An 18140-nucleotide genomic window follows, 5' to 3' on the forward strand; every position below is an offset into this window, starting at 1 on the left:
ATGAAGCAGCACAACTTCACCTATTTAACCAGGCATCTTTTGCCATTCAGCTGAAAGCCCATTGCCTGATCTGCTACCTTGTTAAAGAGGACAGCCCCACCCACCCCACAAATCTTTGTCCTAGGATTTGACAGGTAGCTAAACCCAAATCTAGTTATTTATCAAATTCATCTCCTCCCTCAGCCCCAGGCCATGTTAAGGAAAGTAACTTGTCTTTTTTCCCCCCACTAGCAAGTGACATTCAGTGAGAGGGGAAATCACCTTCCTTAGCTTGTCCTGTATCAAAACTCTACGGACAGCAGCACTCACTTGCCTCATTATTGAGGCAGAATTAGGTTCAGCAAACAAGCCAGCATATTTCTCTGCTGACTCAAGGAATGGAGGATTGTACTTTAATATGGCTATCTGCTGTGTCCTCAGCCTAACTAGGCTAGATCCAGGTCATACGTTTTAAGGGTTTTGATAAAACCTAAATCAGTTTTTAAGAAATTCATCCCAAACTATTTTGATTATACTTAGCAATTTAAACAAGTGAATCAGATATCTACAATGTAATCTATTATCCAGAAATAAGACCAATTGATTTCATTGGCACTAAATTCCCAGTGCTACAAGATTACAACTGTTTTTCAACAAATATTTTGACTTCTTCAAAAAATCTTAAAAGCAAAAGCCTATATATTTCCAACAATCAAAAGGCAAGATGAAGTATTTGGCTGTATCATAAAAGAATATTTTATTTCAGAACATATAAATATTTCTACCTTGAGATGAGGAAATATTTAAAATATTTAAGTTAAAATGTAAAATATTTAATTTTGTCAAGAAAAGTAATAATACATTTGAAAGTTTAAGGTCAATTATTTCTCCTTCAGTTTATTTTAACAAAGTCATCAAAGTGACAGTATAGGTGAACTATCCTTTCAGAACTGTAAAGTTTTAAAGGAAGTTTAGGGGGCTTGTGGGTTACTCAGAAATGTAAGCTTAGTCATAATATTCAAAGCCAAAAAGCTACCTCCAAACTTTTTTGACAGAACAGCTCAGCAAGTGGTTCTCTTTCAAAGCAGTGATGCTTCTACAGTACAAAAGACCAACAGCATTGCTACTTTAGTGACTGCTTGGTGAAATCACTCAGCCACCTACACTTAAAAAAGAACAGCTTGCAAATCAGCCTGTTCCTGGAAAGGTGGGTTAGGGCTTCCTTCCAGAGAGAAGAACATAGAGCCAGTCTTGTTTGGCTAGCAGAAAAAGCCCCAAACTACCTTCACTGAGTGGACACTGATCATCTCTCCCTCAGCAATACGGTCCTGATACAAACAGGGTACCTTCATGATAGTTTTTGCAAAAAGAAGTTGAAATTAGGAGTTCCTAATTAAGGCATATGATTGGATGATGTTGAATATATAAGGCTAATGTGTTAAATTAACTAATACAATAACCTCACAATGTGACCACTGCCAATACCACTTGCATGACATTCCACCAGTTCTACCATGGATATGTAGTGCTTCTACTGGTTTCTGATGTTTGACTATCATACATGGCACTGTAAGAAACACACAATTACATAGTGTCCCACAAAGAATTTGCCATTGCCCCAAATGATAATTGAAAGAAATGATAACTAAATTGGTAAATATCTGGTATGTTATAAATGTATCTTTAAAAATAAAAGTTAGCACATTAATATTACTTCTAAAGCTATTAAATAATATTTTCTCACCTTAAAAATGTATTTCACGTGAACATAATCAAAAGGAATGTCAAATTTATTAAGCAGTTCCAGGGTAGTTTCCAAATTAATCTTTCCTTTTCTAAATCTGTCATGGATAATGCTTAAAAACCATGTAAATGGAAAGCTGGTTAAGGGAATCAGAGATCAATATAAATCATGCTTCTCGTTTCTCTTTGGTACTAAGCTGAAATATACACACCAAGTTGTTATACCCGCAAAAATAACCTAGATATATAGATGTCTGCATACATACACACCTGCTCCAAGATGCTTAAAATAGGCATTTCAATAGGACAGCAGTTAAGAATGCTTTATTGCATAAGACAGTATTTTAAATGTTGAAAACTACTGATCCTTGAAAATCACAACCAATAAAAAAGTTACAACCAGTGATTAACAAAAATGTATTTCAAAGAGTTTAGAGAGCCAATGGTTAATACAGATTGGAAAGGCAGAAGCAAAAGTCATGCATCTTACAAAATAAAAATAAATCTTTATTCACAGGATGTATTAATCATAGACACCCAAATAATTCACACAAAGTGCCTCCAAAATCCTGCTTTGAGGACATTAAAAATATTTCAAACAAATAGTACATTCTACATAGCATAGGCAGGCGTGCACTCTCCAACTTGTTGGGAAGAGGGGGTTATTTTCCTTGGAGTGTATATTACAGGCATAATATAATCTGGAAGACAGCAATTCTTTTTTCTCCCCCCACTTCAGACTGCAAGGATACCTTTGTTTTCGAGTGGGGAGGTGAGGAATATCTGGGTTGTCCTCTAGAGTCACCCCCATTGGGAGCTTCTACAAAAAGCAGCTCTGAGATCACAGCTATAAATGATCCTTTAGGCATGAAAGCCAGCTGGGTGACTTTGGACCAGTTGCTCTCTCAGCCCAACCCACCTCACAGGCTTATTTTGGGGAAAATAGGAGGCAGGAATATTATGTATGTTTACCACCTTGAACTTATATATAAGAAACACAGCATAAAAACCTATTATTGTTATTATTATTATTATTCACTTAACATGCTGCCCAATGCTCCTTTTCCAAAAGGTAATAGAGTGGCAGGTATATATTGTTCCTGTTAGAGGGATAATGGCACATGGGACGAGGAAGAAGAGAAGAGGAGGAGGAAGGAGAAGAAATAGAAATTGTTCACTTAACGCGTTGCCCAATGCTCCTTCTCCAAAAGGGAATGGCGTGGCAGGTATATATTGTTCTTGTTAAATAGGGATAATGGCATACGGGAGGAAAATGTCTCCCAAGGGACAAGAAGCAATTAAGCCATTTCTTCCAATGCCAAGGAAGACACGGCGGACCTTTCCTCCCTTCCAAGGATGAACGGACTGAGCCTGGAAGGGAAGGTTGGGCACGGACATCCCACCCAATCGCTAATGGGGGTCCTAATTCATAGGGCAGCCTTTGCCCAAGCCCGGGGTTTCCACAGACAGCCAACCCGAGGCACCTCCGCCACGCGTGGGAACCGTGAGGGAGGGAGGATATCTGGCCTCCATGGTGCCTGGCAGCTCCTCATGGCGCTTTCCGCCTCGCTCCTCTCTTGCGGTGGAGTCAGCGGCTCCTTGCGCGGCATATTTCCCCCCGGTCCAGCCAGGGGCAATGGGGTTTCGCCCCCGCAGACCCGCTCCCGCTCGACCTGACGCCCGGCCGCCTCCGGACCAAAAGAATCCCCGAGCGCGCGGAAAGAGGGGAGGGGCGGGGCTGGGGCGCGCGGGGGGCTCTTGTGGCGTCACGGGGCGCCGTTCTTCGCCTAACGGCTTTCCCGCGCGCCCCGCTGCGTGATTGGCCACTGCCGGGCGCAAGCTCCGCCTTTCTGATAAACATGGCGGGAGCGGGAGCGGGACCGTCTGCTCGTGGCAGGCGGCGGAGGGAGCGCGAAGGATAAAGCGGGGGAAGCGCGGGAAGGAGTGGAGGCCGCGCTTCCAGGTTTGCACCACTCACGATTGGGAGTGGTAGACCAGCGTGTCAGATGTATGCCTTCATCTGTGTGCGGGTTGTATATCCCGCCTAGGAAGCCACAGTGAAGAAGGAAAAGAAAATCCTCCTCTTCCTTTGAGACGCCGGAGTGCCTCTGCCCTTCATCCTGCACCGCTTCACCCGCAAAACGCTTCCCATCTCAGGAATCGCTGGAGCCGTTAAGAAAGTTCTGAATAAATTGCCTAGGCTTCTCTCTCCACCTTCCAGCGAAATAGCTTCCTTCATAGCTTCCCCAATCTGCATAAGAGCCAAGATGCAAAATAGTCCAATTTGCGTGTTCTCATTTTAAATAATCCCAGGGCCATCCGCGGGACAAGAAGAAAACCCGAGGGAGGGGAGTGGCAGAGCAAGCAGGTTTAGGTGAAAAGCTGAATGGTGCCACTGCCGAGCATTCAGTTGCCAGGGCTCGCTCGGCACCCCTGTCCAGGCCCTTTCAACCTGGGAATTGCTTGGGGGTTCTCACCAGCCATCTGTAGAGGACACGGAGGATGGCCTTGAGGGACGGGGGAAGGTGGGTTACCAAGGCAAGGGTCAGGGAAGCGGGCTTGAGCCCATTCCAAGAATCAGACTTGAGAAAATGCCTCAGATCAGCGCCTCCCTAATTCACATGAAGATAAAGAGTTGCTCTGCAGTGAGATGGGTGGTGACAAATCTGAAATATAAAAAAAAATAAAATGAAGGAGGGAGGAAACACTTTCAGATTTGCAGGGCCAGCTCTAGACATTTTGGCACCCTAGGTGAAGTCACATTCTGGGACCCCCTATGGTTTGGCTCATCTTCCAATTTTGTTAGGAATTTCAAAAAGGCACCCTCTTGTTTCTTTTCTTTTTTTCAAGTTTATGAACTTTACAATTTTCAGCCTCGGAGTTTTTTTTTCTTTTCTCGGACATGTTCACCCTACTTACGCTCTAAGTAATTTTAATTACATCACCCACTGTTGTCATATAGCAAAAATTCTGTGAAATTATATTTAACCCTTGAGCAGGGTGTGCTGTTACTGCTTTTCATGTTTTTATTGAGTTTTTTGGAAGTCTCTTCTAATTTTGGCACCCCCTAAAATTTGGCACCCCTTAGCCAGTGCCTACTTGGCCTTAGCCTAGAGCCAGCCCTGCAGACTTGCAATATTTAATAAAAGTAGTTTTAGACCCACATGGCATTGGTTTCTTAGTCTGGTCTACCTTATAGGGCTGACACCTTCCCCCTGCCATACCAGGGAGGATTTACCATCTGACTCCCGTACCATGTTATTTTACCATATACTCACATACCATTTTATTATCACATACCAATTTATTTTACCAATAAAATAGAATTCCAGTAATTCTTGTGGAATGTGTTTCCTAACTTGGCTTACCTCAAAGAGATGAAACTCCCATTAACATGGCTTTCCAGAAACTTGTAAAAATACGGCGATTCTGAAAGGCCTTTGGGACTTGAATGTTGTGGAGTTCTTATTGGATGAACTGTTTTTGTGATGTACTAAGTTTTATTATAGATTATTTTATTTATGTTATTATTACATTGGCTTTGCTGTTGCTGTTATACTCTGCTTAGAATTTTTCAGTTGAAACAGTTATAAATAAATAAATGAAAAAACACCACTTTGTTCCACTATATTTAGCCACTGACTCAAAAGGGAAAAAAATCATGTCAACATGCAACTCCAGTTTTAATAAAAACACAGAGGCATAAATTCAAATAATATCACAGGTTACCTTTTGTGAAGAATGACATCTTTTCAAGAATTCCTCCTGTGTGAATTTATGAGTTCTGTGTGAAAACATTGCTCCTTTTTTTGCCCCCATATCAGCATTGGAGTTTCTGTCAATAGTAGTAGGTTTCCTTCAGAGGACACTGCTAAGAGAGAAATAGAGATACAAAAGCAAAAGATTACTTTGCAGGAGCTTTCTTTAAATATACCCTCAGTAGGATTGAAAATAATAAGTAGTATAATACTTTTTTTTTCATGTACTATAGTTGCACACTCTACTGTGTAGTACAAAGAGAAGAGTGTGTGTTCCTATAGATTTTATCTAACTAAATGTATGAAAGAAAACTGATAGAAGCAGATTAAGATTTTAAAAGAAGAAGCAGAATCTAATTCTGCACTCTGCAAGATCATATCTGGGCTAACCTAAATATTGCATTTAAAGTAAGAGAAAGGAATCTCAGGAAATAGGAAAGCAGTTCTGTCAGCATGAGAGTCCTTTTTAACATTTCTGAGGCTGCAATCTGGCAAGTGTAATCATGCAGCTATGAAAAAGAGTAAAAAGACTTGCTTCTGGAGATGTAGCTATATGAGACTTTTGCAGCAAAATCAATAAAGAGCCCTGTGGCACCTTAAAGACTTATACATTTATTAGGGCATTAAGTGTTATTTTCAGCAAGGAATCACCTTCAGTGACTGAGGTGGGAGCAACATGAGAAAACAAGTGAGAGGGTAATGAAATATAGTAGGTAGGGACATACAGTTTTCATACAATAGTTTAGTCCAGCATTGATTGATTGATTATGCACCATCAAGTCAGCATTGATTCTGGCAACCTCACAAATAGACCTTTTTCAGGATGATTTGTCCCCAACCTGGCCCTTCAGATCTTCCAATGGTGCACCTGTCACCACTGTAATCAAGTCCATCCACCTTACTACTAGTCAATCTTGACTCCTAGCAACTGCCTGGACAAATCCCTGCAGTTTTCTTGGAAAGATATCAGATATGGTTTGCCATTGCCTTCTTCCTAGGGCTGAGAGAGAGTAACTGGCCCAAGGTCACCCAGCTGGCTTTGTGCCTAAAGCGGAACTAGAACTCATGGTCTTCCAGACTGTAGCCTAGTGCCTTAATCACTACACCAAATTGGCTCTCTGTATGATTAACAGTCAAACCCAAAAGGCAGAAGCTATCCACCACTTCAGTATCTTCACTGTCCATTTAAAAATTGGCTCTACTGTTCCTGTTGTCATTACTTTGGTCTTTATATTCAATTGTGGTCCCATTTTTTTCACTGTGTCCCTTTATTTTAATTATTAGAGCTTGCAGGTCATGTGCAGTTTTAGCTGTCAGACTAGTGTTATCAGCATAGTGCAGGTTATTGATGTTTCTTCCTCTGGTTTTAAAGCCATACTCCTCTTCTAATCCAGCCTTGCTCAATGTAGGGCAATGAGATGTTCTGGGATTCCCAGTTGCCTAAGGACATCCCAGTGCTTGACATGATTGACACAATGGCCTTTCTACAGTCCAGTGTTTCTTAAACTTTTTGTTCTTAGGACCCCTTACCACTTTTAAAAATTATGGAGGGCCCCAAAAGAGCTTTTATTTGTGTGTGTTATATTTATCAATATTTATCATGTTAAAAATTAAAAATGATACATTCATAGAATATATATTTATTTATTTATTTAATCATGTAAAAATAACAACATTAAACAATATTTAATAATATTAAATTTATTTAAATATTAAATAAAATATTTTTCATAAAAACCCTATTTTTTAACAAAAAAATAATGAAAAGAGTGCGCTGTGTTAAATTTTTGCAAATATCTTCAATATCTGGTAAATAATTTTGATTTCGTAGACTCCTGGCAGGTTTTGGGGGACCTCCAGGGGTCCTCAAACCACACTTTTAAAAATACTAGTATAGTCAATTAAACACATGTTGCCTTCTTTTTGGTATTCCTTGGCTTTCTCAATTATCCAATATGCAACAGTTCCTGGTCATCTTCTAATACCAGCTTGAACATCTAATGTTTCTTTCCTTGTAAACTCCAATCTGTGTTGGATGATCATAAGCATTATTTTGCTATCATGTGAAAATAAGGCTATTGTGTAATAGTTTGTACTCTCCATTAAGTCTCCTTTCTTTGGTATTGGTATGTAGACTGACTTCTTGCAGTTTTTTGGCCACTGTGGCATTCCCCAGATTTGCTAGCATAATTTGGTTAGAAACTTTACTGATTCTTCTTCTGGAGCTTACCATATTTCTGCAGATATTCCATCAATTCCTGTAGCCTTCTTTTTTTATTAAAAGATTTTAAATATATAATAAGAAATACATTCAAAGAAAAAATATAGTAAATGTGAAAAAGCAAAAAAGAAAATAAAGGAAAAGAAGAGATAAAGAAAAAGGAGATAGGTAAAAAAGAACAGAAGAGAAAATAAAACATGAAAAAAAATAGGGAGAAGCAGCTTCTGATCTTCCTCTTGGCAGTTATACATACAATTCTAATCAAACCTCTAAGATTACATCATAATTCCCTTCTTTCTATAACCTATTCATCAAAACCATGTCACAAAATCATTTTCTTTTTTACACAAAAAGTCCATAAGGGGTTTCCAGTCACCGATGAATGTCAGTGATGACCTTTCTCTAATCAAAGAAGTCAGTTTGGCCATTTCAGCAAGTTCTGCCAACTTCATGAACCATTCCTCCATGATGGGTAATGCTGAATCTTTCCATCTTTGTACATATAATAATCTCGCCACAGACACAGTAATCATATATTGAAATAATCTTCCATAACACTTCTAACTGTGTATCCATTAGTCCTAAAAGGAAAAGTTCTGGCTTCAATTAAAATCCTCTGTATCAATGTGTGTATTTGGATCCAAATTTTTTTAGCTTTTTGACATGTCTACCAAGCATGGTAGGATGTCCCTTCTTGTTCACATTTCCAACATACATTTGAAATGCCTTTATATGTTCTAGATAATTTCTCTGGTGTCATGTACCAATGATACATCATTTTATAAAAATTCTCTTTAAGATCATAACATAAAGTAAATTTCAACCCTTTTGACCAAATATTTTCCATTCATCCATCTGTATATTATAACCAAAATTCTTAGCCCACTTTATCATACATTCTTTAACCTGTTAGCTACAGTCATACAGTCTGGCTCATATAACCCTTGTCTTTTTACAGTGTAAAATCCACCAATTATCTACTTTTCTTAATAATAAACAATCAGCATTCCCATGAAGGTCTGACCTGTTTGTCTAGTTATTTTTACTATTTTCAAAGGCACTTTCATCAAAGAAAAAAATATTCTTCTGTTTTCTAAAAATTACTGCCCCCTTTATCCATTTAAAACTTTCTCAAATCACAATCTTGTTAAGCTTTTTACTTTTAAGTCAAAATCCTTTAAGATAGTATTTTTTTTCTCTTCTTAATTTCAAAAAGAAGGCAACTCACCAAGTGTCTTTATTCTTTCCTGCCAGTCAGAAGATCTCTCTTAAGTTGTAAATTAATTGTATCCAAAAGTGTTTAAGAAAGTGAGGCTTTTGCAGGTCAAGTGTCCATAAAGCCTGCACAGCAGTTTTGAGTGTGATGGTGATCCCTCAGCTCCCAAGCTACTCAACCCACAATCAACTACAAGAAACTCAATTTCTGCGGCCTCCTCATGAGCAGCAGCTATCCAGAGCACAAGTGGGTGATCTCATGATCTCTCCTTCTCCAGAGAGAATGTTGTCAGTCAGAACTTGCTTTCTGGCCTCCAGTCTTTGCCATGGTGCTGTCCCGGCTTGTGGAGATGCTCCCAGTGACGTCTAATCCACCATAGATCCTCACCTGGCAGCTTAAAGTTCAATAACAAGCAAAAATCTATACATGTTGACAACTTTTTCTTTTATTTAAAAAAAAAACTTCAATAACTTAGTTAAAATATTAATAAAATATCAGACTAATCATGGCAGATCTCTATGTGGCTTTCAGCCTTTATTATCTAGGAGACTTCAGTGAAGTGTCTTAAAACCTAAAGTACTATATGAGAAAAGAATTCAGATTTCAGTGCACTGTACCATAATAGTTTTTGCTCAGCAACTAGAGCCCAAGCATAATTCTTCTTTCCCACCATTTCCATGTTTAGGGAATGGGGGATCCCTTAGCCTTATTAGGTCTTTTCTTTAAAACTTGAACTTTCTGGGATTCTGCTTTGTATTTGTAGCCAGGTGCTATGATTTGAACGCAGACATTTTTAAACATGCTGAAAATGCTGTGCATGTAAAAACACTTAGAATCTTATGGCAAAACTAATACTTATATTATGCTTTTTTGGAATGAAATCCATTTAGTAGATTCAAGATTATCAGAAAAACACATGATTAATTGTTTTTGCTGTAGCAGATTAAGATGATTATTTCTCTGTATGCACAAAATGCTAGTTTTAGGCTTCAATTCTATGTAAATGTATTTATGTAAGACTCTTCAAACTCAGTAAGACTTATTTCTAAGTAAGCATGCCCAGGATTTCATTGCCAATATACACTCTATTTTAGTTAATCCCAAAGACAGTCAACCAGGAGGTGATATTGATTTGGCCACAAGAACAATTACATTGCAGTCTCAAGGGAAAAAAATAAAACAGGAGGGTTGACAACAGAAAGAAAAAGACATCTTTTTTCCTTTCAAGTGCTAAATTAGAGCATATACTGTATGGAAAAGCATATAATAGTTGTTATATTGTGCAAGCATTTAATGTTATGCTAAAATTTCTGTAAAGATGATGAAGAGAACCATCATCTTTCAATTTAACCTTAAGCCATTATTTCTTTTAAGTAGGTCATCCTGTGCAGTCTCATGACATTCATACTGCAGTGGTCTCATTTCATCAATAACATGATCAGCTTATACACCTAAAATTGTTTCTTTTTGGAGCTGAGGAAAGACAGAGGAGGTAGTGATGGTATCTAATTTCCACTGGTTTATACTGCAAAATGATTAGGGACACAGGAGACCTCTCTTCTGTTACAGATGGAATTTTTAAAGAATCTTGAAAATGGGACAGACCTAGGTGATACTATTGACTATTGATTTATTGTGCCTAAATCTCTTACTATTGAGAAAATAAAAGTTTGATTTGCAACAAACAACAATATTTTTATTTATTTATTGCAAGATGGCACTTGTTATGATTAGTTTAATTCCATGGGTAGTTATTAGAATGTTACAACAGATTTTGGCTTTGGGGTTGGTATCTGTTTTGCTTCTGAAGGGTAAGAGAAGAACTAGGGAACAATTAATGGAAATGAGAGGGTCTGTGAAAGTGTTCTTAACTGAAGAAGTGAGAAGGGAAAATAAATTCATGAAAGCGAAAGAAAGACGGCTGAATGAAGAAGACAGGAGTGAAAGTGACTGGAGGGAGAGTGATGGCAAAGAAAAGAGATTGAGATTATCCCCACTGTGTCCAGTTGCATCTGGTGCTGTTAGTCACTGGACAAAGCATCTTGTCCTCAGAAGGTGAGTCTGCACAAGAACAATGATCAATGTTGTGTTGGTTTAGTGGAGAGCTTAGAAATTTCATCATCACTGCTATTGATGAAATGTTGGCAGCTGCAGAATTGGTGGTCACAGCAGAGAAACGGAGAAAATCCTATGAACCTCTGCAAGCTCTGAAACAGAGCCTCTGCAAGCTGTAACAGGCTGGTGAGAGGAAACACACCACGTCCCAGGAGGCACAAACCACTGGCTTTGGAGAGGGAACCAAAGCTTGCATGGTGACCTCCAGATTTGCCTGTGGGAAGTGTCCCTGCTTTGGGCTGGAGAGGTCCAGCTGGCCAGGATACTTTTGCAGAGATAAGCAAGTAGAAAGGACCCTCCAAAAAGATGATTTTGAGGACTTTAGTTTGATTTGATCTGCTTCCCCTCCGTGAGAACCAGAGAAAAATGGAAAGGGATTACCTCCCTCTTGTGAGAAAATTGAGTGGGTAGGGGTTATATCTGGAAACACTGAGTTCCCGAGAATGGAGGTGGTGAGAACTGGCCCAACAAGAATATAGTTAGAGGATGCAATAGGGTGAGGAGTTACTATAATAGTTAGTTAAGGACACTCAGGTTTTAGAGTTGTGTAATTGAGTGTGTGATTGGCCTGCAGAAGTGCTCTGCCTGTACATGGTGGCTGGTGCTGGTAGTTTGAATGAGGGGATGATGCATGTTGGATTAGGAATGGCCAGGTACCTGGGAGGTCTTCTGGGATTCTATGAGAGGGCCCCATATCATGAATGCGTTGAGCAGGGGAAGGTATCATGGGGGGTGCTGGGTAGGCCATTCCAGGAGAAGGGCACCAACATGTTAATACAGGTCCCTTATTCTAAACTAGAAGCCTCTGTCCTGGGCCTGTGTCATTGGATTGTTGAAGGCCTTGGTTTCCAACTGCTGCTGGTTAATGCAAATCAATATGCATCCACCACAACATGGTGACAGACGAACATGCCAACCTGCGACACATTGTTGAGACCTGGCTGGGCAGTGATGGGGTTATAGCCCTATCAAAAATCTGCCCAGATGGCTATCAATTCCTGCAGCAGCTGCAACCTCAAGGATGGGGAAGAGGTAGCTGTTTTCTTGAAGATGTGTGAACAGTGGCAAAGAGCACTTCTCCAAAAGCGATTTGATGCAAGTGACTTTGCATGGAATTGGGCTGCCCTGACAAGCAGTGGCACTTTATGGGCTCCTGGAGCTTGATTTGGGACTGGTAGTGGAGTTCTCAAGACTATTAGTCCTGGGAGATTTCAACCTCCATGCCCTAGGGGAGGATTTCAGTGTAATTTGAAAGTTCATGTCCATGGCAACCATGGGCTTGTCACAAGTAATCCCAGTCCCCCACATGTGGTTGGGCACACACTAGACCTAGTCTTTGCTTCAGAACAGCTGAGACTGAAGATTCAGATAGAGAATATATGTATTTGTCCTTTGCTGTAGTCAGATCACTTCCTTGACTACCCTGAATCTCTGCAAGGGTCGCAGATCCATTACTTCGATCCACTCCAGCACCTAATGGATCCACATGATTTCCAGAGGGTGGTTGAAGTTTTTCCCAACTCTGGCAGACTGTTCTGTCTCATATCTGACTGGCCTGCAGAATGTGGAGGTAGCCAAAGTACTTGATATAATTGCTTCAGCACACCCTCTCTCCAATTGCATATCCCAGCCAGATCCTTGGTTTACTGAACAGCCAAGTGAAATGAAGCAACTTAAGAGATGGCTAGAGTGATATTGGAGTAAAACCAGAAGTGAATGTGACCAAGCACTGATAAGAGCTCAAATTTAAGTCTACACAGTGGTGATAACAGTAGCAAATGGGAATTCTTATCTACACTTATTGCATCTGAGGATTCCCAGTCAGCAGCCATGTTTTGTGTAACATAGACCCTTCTGGAGAAGAAAGGGTGAACTCCAACTCCACCAGGCATGCTGGATGAAGTTGTGAGTTTCTTAACAGATAAACTGGCTCATACCTGCTCTGCTTTGGGCTCTGGCTGGACAAAATCTACAGCAGTAAGTGGAGCAATGTTTGTGGAATTATTTCGAATTATTTTGCACTGTGGAGTCTGAGGAAACAGCCAGGGTCCTCTTTGGTTTGAATGCTGCCACCAGTAATCTTGACTAGTATTCTTCCTGGTTGCTCCACGTGGTCAGGCATGGTATGTGTGCAGCTGGATTTGGGAAAACCATTAACACTTCAGGCAGACACAGTAGTGTACCCTCTCCTGAAGATACCTTTCCTTGACCCAGTCAGTACTGACAACTTTTTCTAGGTCTCCAACATCCTTTTCTGGAGAGGATTGTGGAGAACATGGTAGCAGTTCCATCTCAGACAATACTAAAAGAAACAGTTTTATCTTGATCCTTTCCAGTCAGGTTTCAGACTCAGTTGTGGGACATAAACAGCTTCAGTCAGTCCGGTAGACAATTGTCAGAAACTGGATGGGCAATACACCCACTTTGGTCTTCTTAGACCTATCAATGACATTTCGTATCACACAATTTAGGTGCTCTACTCCATATTAGAATCTGCCTCCAGAAGGAGCCATAAATTGCAGCTGGTTTAAAATGTGGTAGTAAGGCTTCTGACAGGACAATGCTATAGATAGACTTACCTCTATCCTGAAGTCATTGAATTAGCTGCCACCTGCCTTCCAGGCCCAATTTAAAGTGCTAGTCATCATCTTTAAAGTGCTTCATGGCACTGTACTGGGATATATTGGACAATGCCTTGTCAAGAGAAAATCTGGTTGGCTGGTACAGACCCCTAGAGAGGGCCTGTTGAGCCCACCCATCTCCCCTCCACAAGGCCCACATGGAGTAGACCAGACAACAGGCCTTCTCAGTGGTGGTCCTTCTCTTCACTTACCCCTAGTAGTGAAGATGGCCTCCTCTTTCCATATATTTATGAAGTAAATTAAATTCATATTATTCTAGCAGGCATTTGGCCCCCAGTTTGTCCTTATGCCTTTCGTATATTTAATTTTTATTTGCCTTTGTTTGGACTTCTTATAATTTTAACTGCATACACTAGTAGTGCCTGACTTCTAGTTTACTGGGGCAGCTTATAAATATGGTAAATAAATAAATAACTAGAAGGTCTTCAATCACTTGCTGAAGGTTGTAACTAATTTTTATTGTTAAGAAGTCAGAGATAGCTTCTGGACCTTTGGCATTCTTTTATGCATCCAGGACTCATGATTCAAGAGAGATAAACGAGACTTTCTGCATGATTTGTCCAAGCATGTAATTTAAAATCTAGCATAATCCTCTGTACTAGAAAAAAGGTCGATCCAATCAAATATATCATCACACATTTTTAGTCATTTCTTAGCTCACAGTCACCTGGATCCCTGTCTGCAAGATCATGGACTTTCATTTTCCCCTGTCTGCCTCAAGCTCTTAAATTTAAAAAAAAAAAAAAAACTGATTGAGGACTAAGCTATGCTAGTAGCTGATAATTAGCTAAACTTCATAGAAGTAGTTTCTTTATGCAACTCATTACATTATGAATATTGAGTTGTATGTGTTGTTGCTTTCACTGAGTAGCAGGGTTGACCTCAGGGGTATTCATGCTTATAGGATTATTGCAGCATGAACTGGCATTCAACTTTGCATTGATGGATGTCTCAAGTGCCCTGCCTGGCTTATATCACTAGGCATCCTGCAGATGTTGAAATGATGACATTAACCACAAATGATTTGGGGAGGAGGTGGATTAGGTAATATTTCAGCTGTCAGGGAAGAGATTCCTATGAGAGAGGCCAATATTCTCAGGAAGGGTTAAAGACCCATGTTTATATGTAATAAAAATGAAAAAAAAATAGAAAAAAAAACATTCTAATCTACTGAATTTACTTATTATACTTTAAAATGATTGTTCTGTGTATGCATCTGTATCCCCATTCTTCAGAAAAGCCAAGTAGCTTAGAACATAGAAAACATATTATAATGCGTAATTACAAATTACAATAAATGAAAACCAGCATAAAATAAACTATCATATTAAACCTACAATGAATAAAAAATGGGGATGGGGAGACTCCAACACACGAAAAAAGAAAAAAAACAAGAAATCTTTCACTCACGCCAGAGTCCACCTGAATTCCTGATTTAAAATTAGCATGTAGAATCATGCAGAAGTGAGGCTAGATTAGTTTAGCTAAAGAAGTCATTTCCAAGAGTGGTCTTCAGGGTGCAGCTAGGTAGAATGGGCCCCTGGCAAAGAAAGCAAGCCTGAGACAAGAAAATGTACAGAGTGCAGTAATAAAAACCAAGTCCACAAGCCAAACCAAATCTTCAAGCAGCAACAGCAGGTTACGTTCCATGCAGGCAGATAAGCGATGGTATGAAGAAGTTGGCCAGTCTTCCTCTCTCCCTTCTTCTGTCTGGGCAGCCTCAAAATCAGCACATCCTGTACAAGCAGCTGGATGAGGGACTGGATCCTCCCTGTGTGTAAAGGAAATTTTGACATGTAGGTCAGCTGTCCTTTGGTTGAGTTGAAGAATACAGATAATAAACTCATTCAGGCTTCCCCATGTTTATAGAACAAGAAGAGTCACCCTGTTACAATAACATGTAAGGGTACTTTATAGGGCATCTGTGCTTTCAATAAGCTATTAGCTACGTGTGATTTTTCTTCTCTGGAGAAGCAGACCCTCGCCTTCAGAAGATGACACTCTCTACTTCCTTATCTTGAAGACTGTAAAACAATTATTCAATTATTTATTTATTTATCATATTTATATAGCCGCCCATCTCACACAAGGTCACTCTAGGTGGCGTACAACAATTAAAAAATAAATACATAAAAACAACTACATATAAAAAACAGAAAAAGCACACAAAACGGGAGAGGATAAAATTAATAAGGGAGCCATCATAAAATCTCCCCGGGCCCCTGGGAACCCCAGGCCTGATCACATAGACAGGTCTTGAGGGACTTATGGAATGTTAAGAGGGATGAAGCTAATCTCACTTCCAGGCGGAGGAGATTCCACAAGGCGGGTGCCACAGCAGAGAAGGCCCACCTCCTGGGACCCGCCAAATGTAATTCCCTGGCAGACAGTATCCGCAGCATGCCTTCTCTGCCAGATCCGATGGGATGGGCAGATGTAATCGGGGAGAGGCAGTCCCTCAGGTAACCCGGCCCCATGCCATGACGGGCTTTAAAGATCAAAACCAGCACCTTGAATTAGACCCAGAAGCAAACTATCAACCAGTGCAGCTCGCGAAGCAGAGGTGTAACGTGTACCGCTCTAGGGGCACCCATAACTGCCTGTGCCACTGCATTTTGCACCAGTTGAAGCTTCCGGATACTCTTCAAGGGCAGCTCCATGTAGAGCGCATTACAGAAATCCAAACAAGAGGTGACCAGGTCATGAGCAACAGTGATTAGGTCCCTCTGATCTAGGGGAATCAACCTATACTCTGTAGAATATGCCATAATGTGATGACACTTATATAAAATCTGTGTTGTCTGAAATCAGGGCTCCTGGCTTTGCTTACTGGGAGCTTTTGGTGATCAATGTGTTTCTTTGCTAATGTGATAAAGAAAACTAGTTTGGAGTTCTCCATTGTTTGGCTTTCTTTAAAGGTGAGTTTTTTCACCACAACACACATGGGAGTAGGATTGTAAAAGATCATCCAACATTTTCTTCTGTGTCTTTTCAACTGCAAATGTGCTGTTTCTCTTTGGAATACCCAGTTTGATAGCATGCTCATTCTCAGATTAAGGACACAGGCCATTCCTATGACATCTTGCTTTGTAGAGTTTTTTTATAACTTTGAGAATGATCTCACTTCAGCTGCTGTGGCAAGTATAGTCCAGAAAGGAAGGCAGTGCAGACTTTAGTAAAACTTGTATAGTTTTCTATCATAAAAAGATCTTCAAATTCCTTTATTGTTGTGTTTTAGCAATACCAGATCAGTCATGATGAGAGCAGTTGCCCAAAAAGCAGGTCTGACAAATCCAGAAGTTCTCCAGCTGCATTTCCACATGAAGATTCTTCATTAGTTTGAAAGGTGTAGATTAGAGATATAGAGAACCCCAGATTATTCTACTCCCCTTCTGGATTATGCCATTCCAAAGGCAATATGGCAGCTTCCAGATGTAAATCAACTGGAAGCAGTTTTGAGGTATCACATAGTGTTCTGGAGAAAAACGTCTGTTTTGGAAGTGGATTACCCCTGGGAGATCTCAAACGTCTGGCTCAGAGGACTTACTGGAAACTGTAGTGCCACCCCCAAAATAGCAGAGAAGGACTGGCATGATTTGAAGGGGAAATGGGACTTTGGTGTAGTTCCTGGGCTCACAGTTAGGCAAATGGAACTGCCTTAATGTCCTCTTTGTGAACTTCTCATAGATGCAGTTGGCCATTGTATGACTAGTATACAGGTAGTCCTGGCTTAATGACTGCCCTGTTTAGTGACCCTTCGAAAGGGGTCAGAAAAAGCACAATGGCAAATAATGGCATCACAATGCAAGCTTTGCCCCTTTGGTACGTGTGCTCACATCACATGCTTGTACAAAAGGAGCAAGGCTGCTATCACGGTGCATCATGGGCCACCGTGCTTTTTTTCTTTTCTTTTTTTTAACCACCCCACGGGCACTGCTAGATGTATCATACTCATTTACTCATCATAACAATACATATTACACATTCTTAAATTTTAAAGCAGAAAAGCTATAAATACATACATTATGGTTTCAATCTAACATTTTTAATGTATTAATAATTTTATTTACTGTAGAAGGAGAGTCTCTGTCCTTTCCTCAGAACTTGCTGATGGATGCAGTGGAGAATCACTTTGCACTCAAAGCTTTTCCCCAGGCCCGAGAAATGAGACTATAAAACCTTAGTGCCCATAATATCAGGATGAATGTCTCAAACTAAAGAAATTGGATTGTGGCATATGGGTTTGAGTGGCCTGGCATGGCTGCTGTTCTGCTGGCGTGAGCCAGCCATTGGAGTGAGTAAAAGCGGGGGGGGAATGCTCAAGTTCTGGCCTTGTAGGACAGCTGCACTGTCAAAAGTCCCGATGGGCTGACCTGGCTGCTAGCCAGGGCTGGAGTGGGGAGATTTTGAGACAGCAGTCCCATTGGTCCAGCCTGGTATGTAGGGGTTGGGGACTAGAGACCTGG

General features: G+C 40.3%; 1 protein-coding gene across 1 annotated transcript in view; it reads right to left on the reverse strand.

The window, feature by feature from the left end:
- LOC103064700 (1-phosphatidylinositol 4,5-bisphosphate phosphodiesterase zeta-1-like) overlaps window positions 1–2533 on the reverse strand; it is a 57794-nt gene extending 55261 nt beyond the window's left edge. The window contains exons 1-2 of the mRNA XM_088141520.1: window positions 2475–2533; window positions 1724–1859 (exon numbers count right to left, since the gene is read on the reverse strand). Coding sequence (XP_087997646.1) covers window positions 1724–1859; window positions 2475–2533 — 195 coding nt within the window. The remainder of the gene's footprint in view (window positions 1–1723; window positions 1860–2474) is intronic.
- Window positions 2534–18140: the final 15607 nt, after the last annotated feature.

Source organism: Python bivittatus, unplaced genomic scaffold, assembly GCF_059951505.1.
Source record: "Python bivittatus isolate LINGU-HERP-01145 unplaced genomic scaffold, Pbiv_v1 ctg000330_np1212, whole genome shotgun sequence".
Classification (NCBI taxonomy): Eukaryota; Metazoa; Chordata; class Lepidosauria; order Squamata; family Pythonidae; genus Python; species Python bivittatus.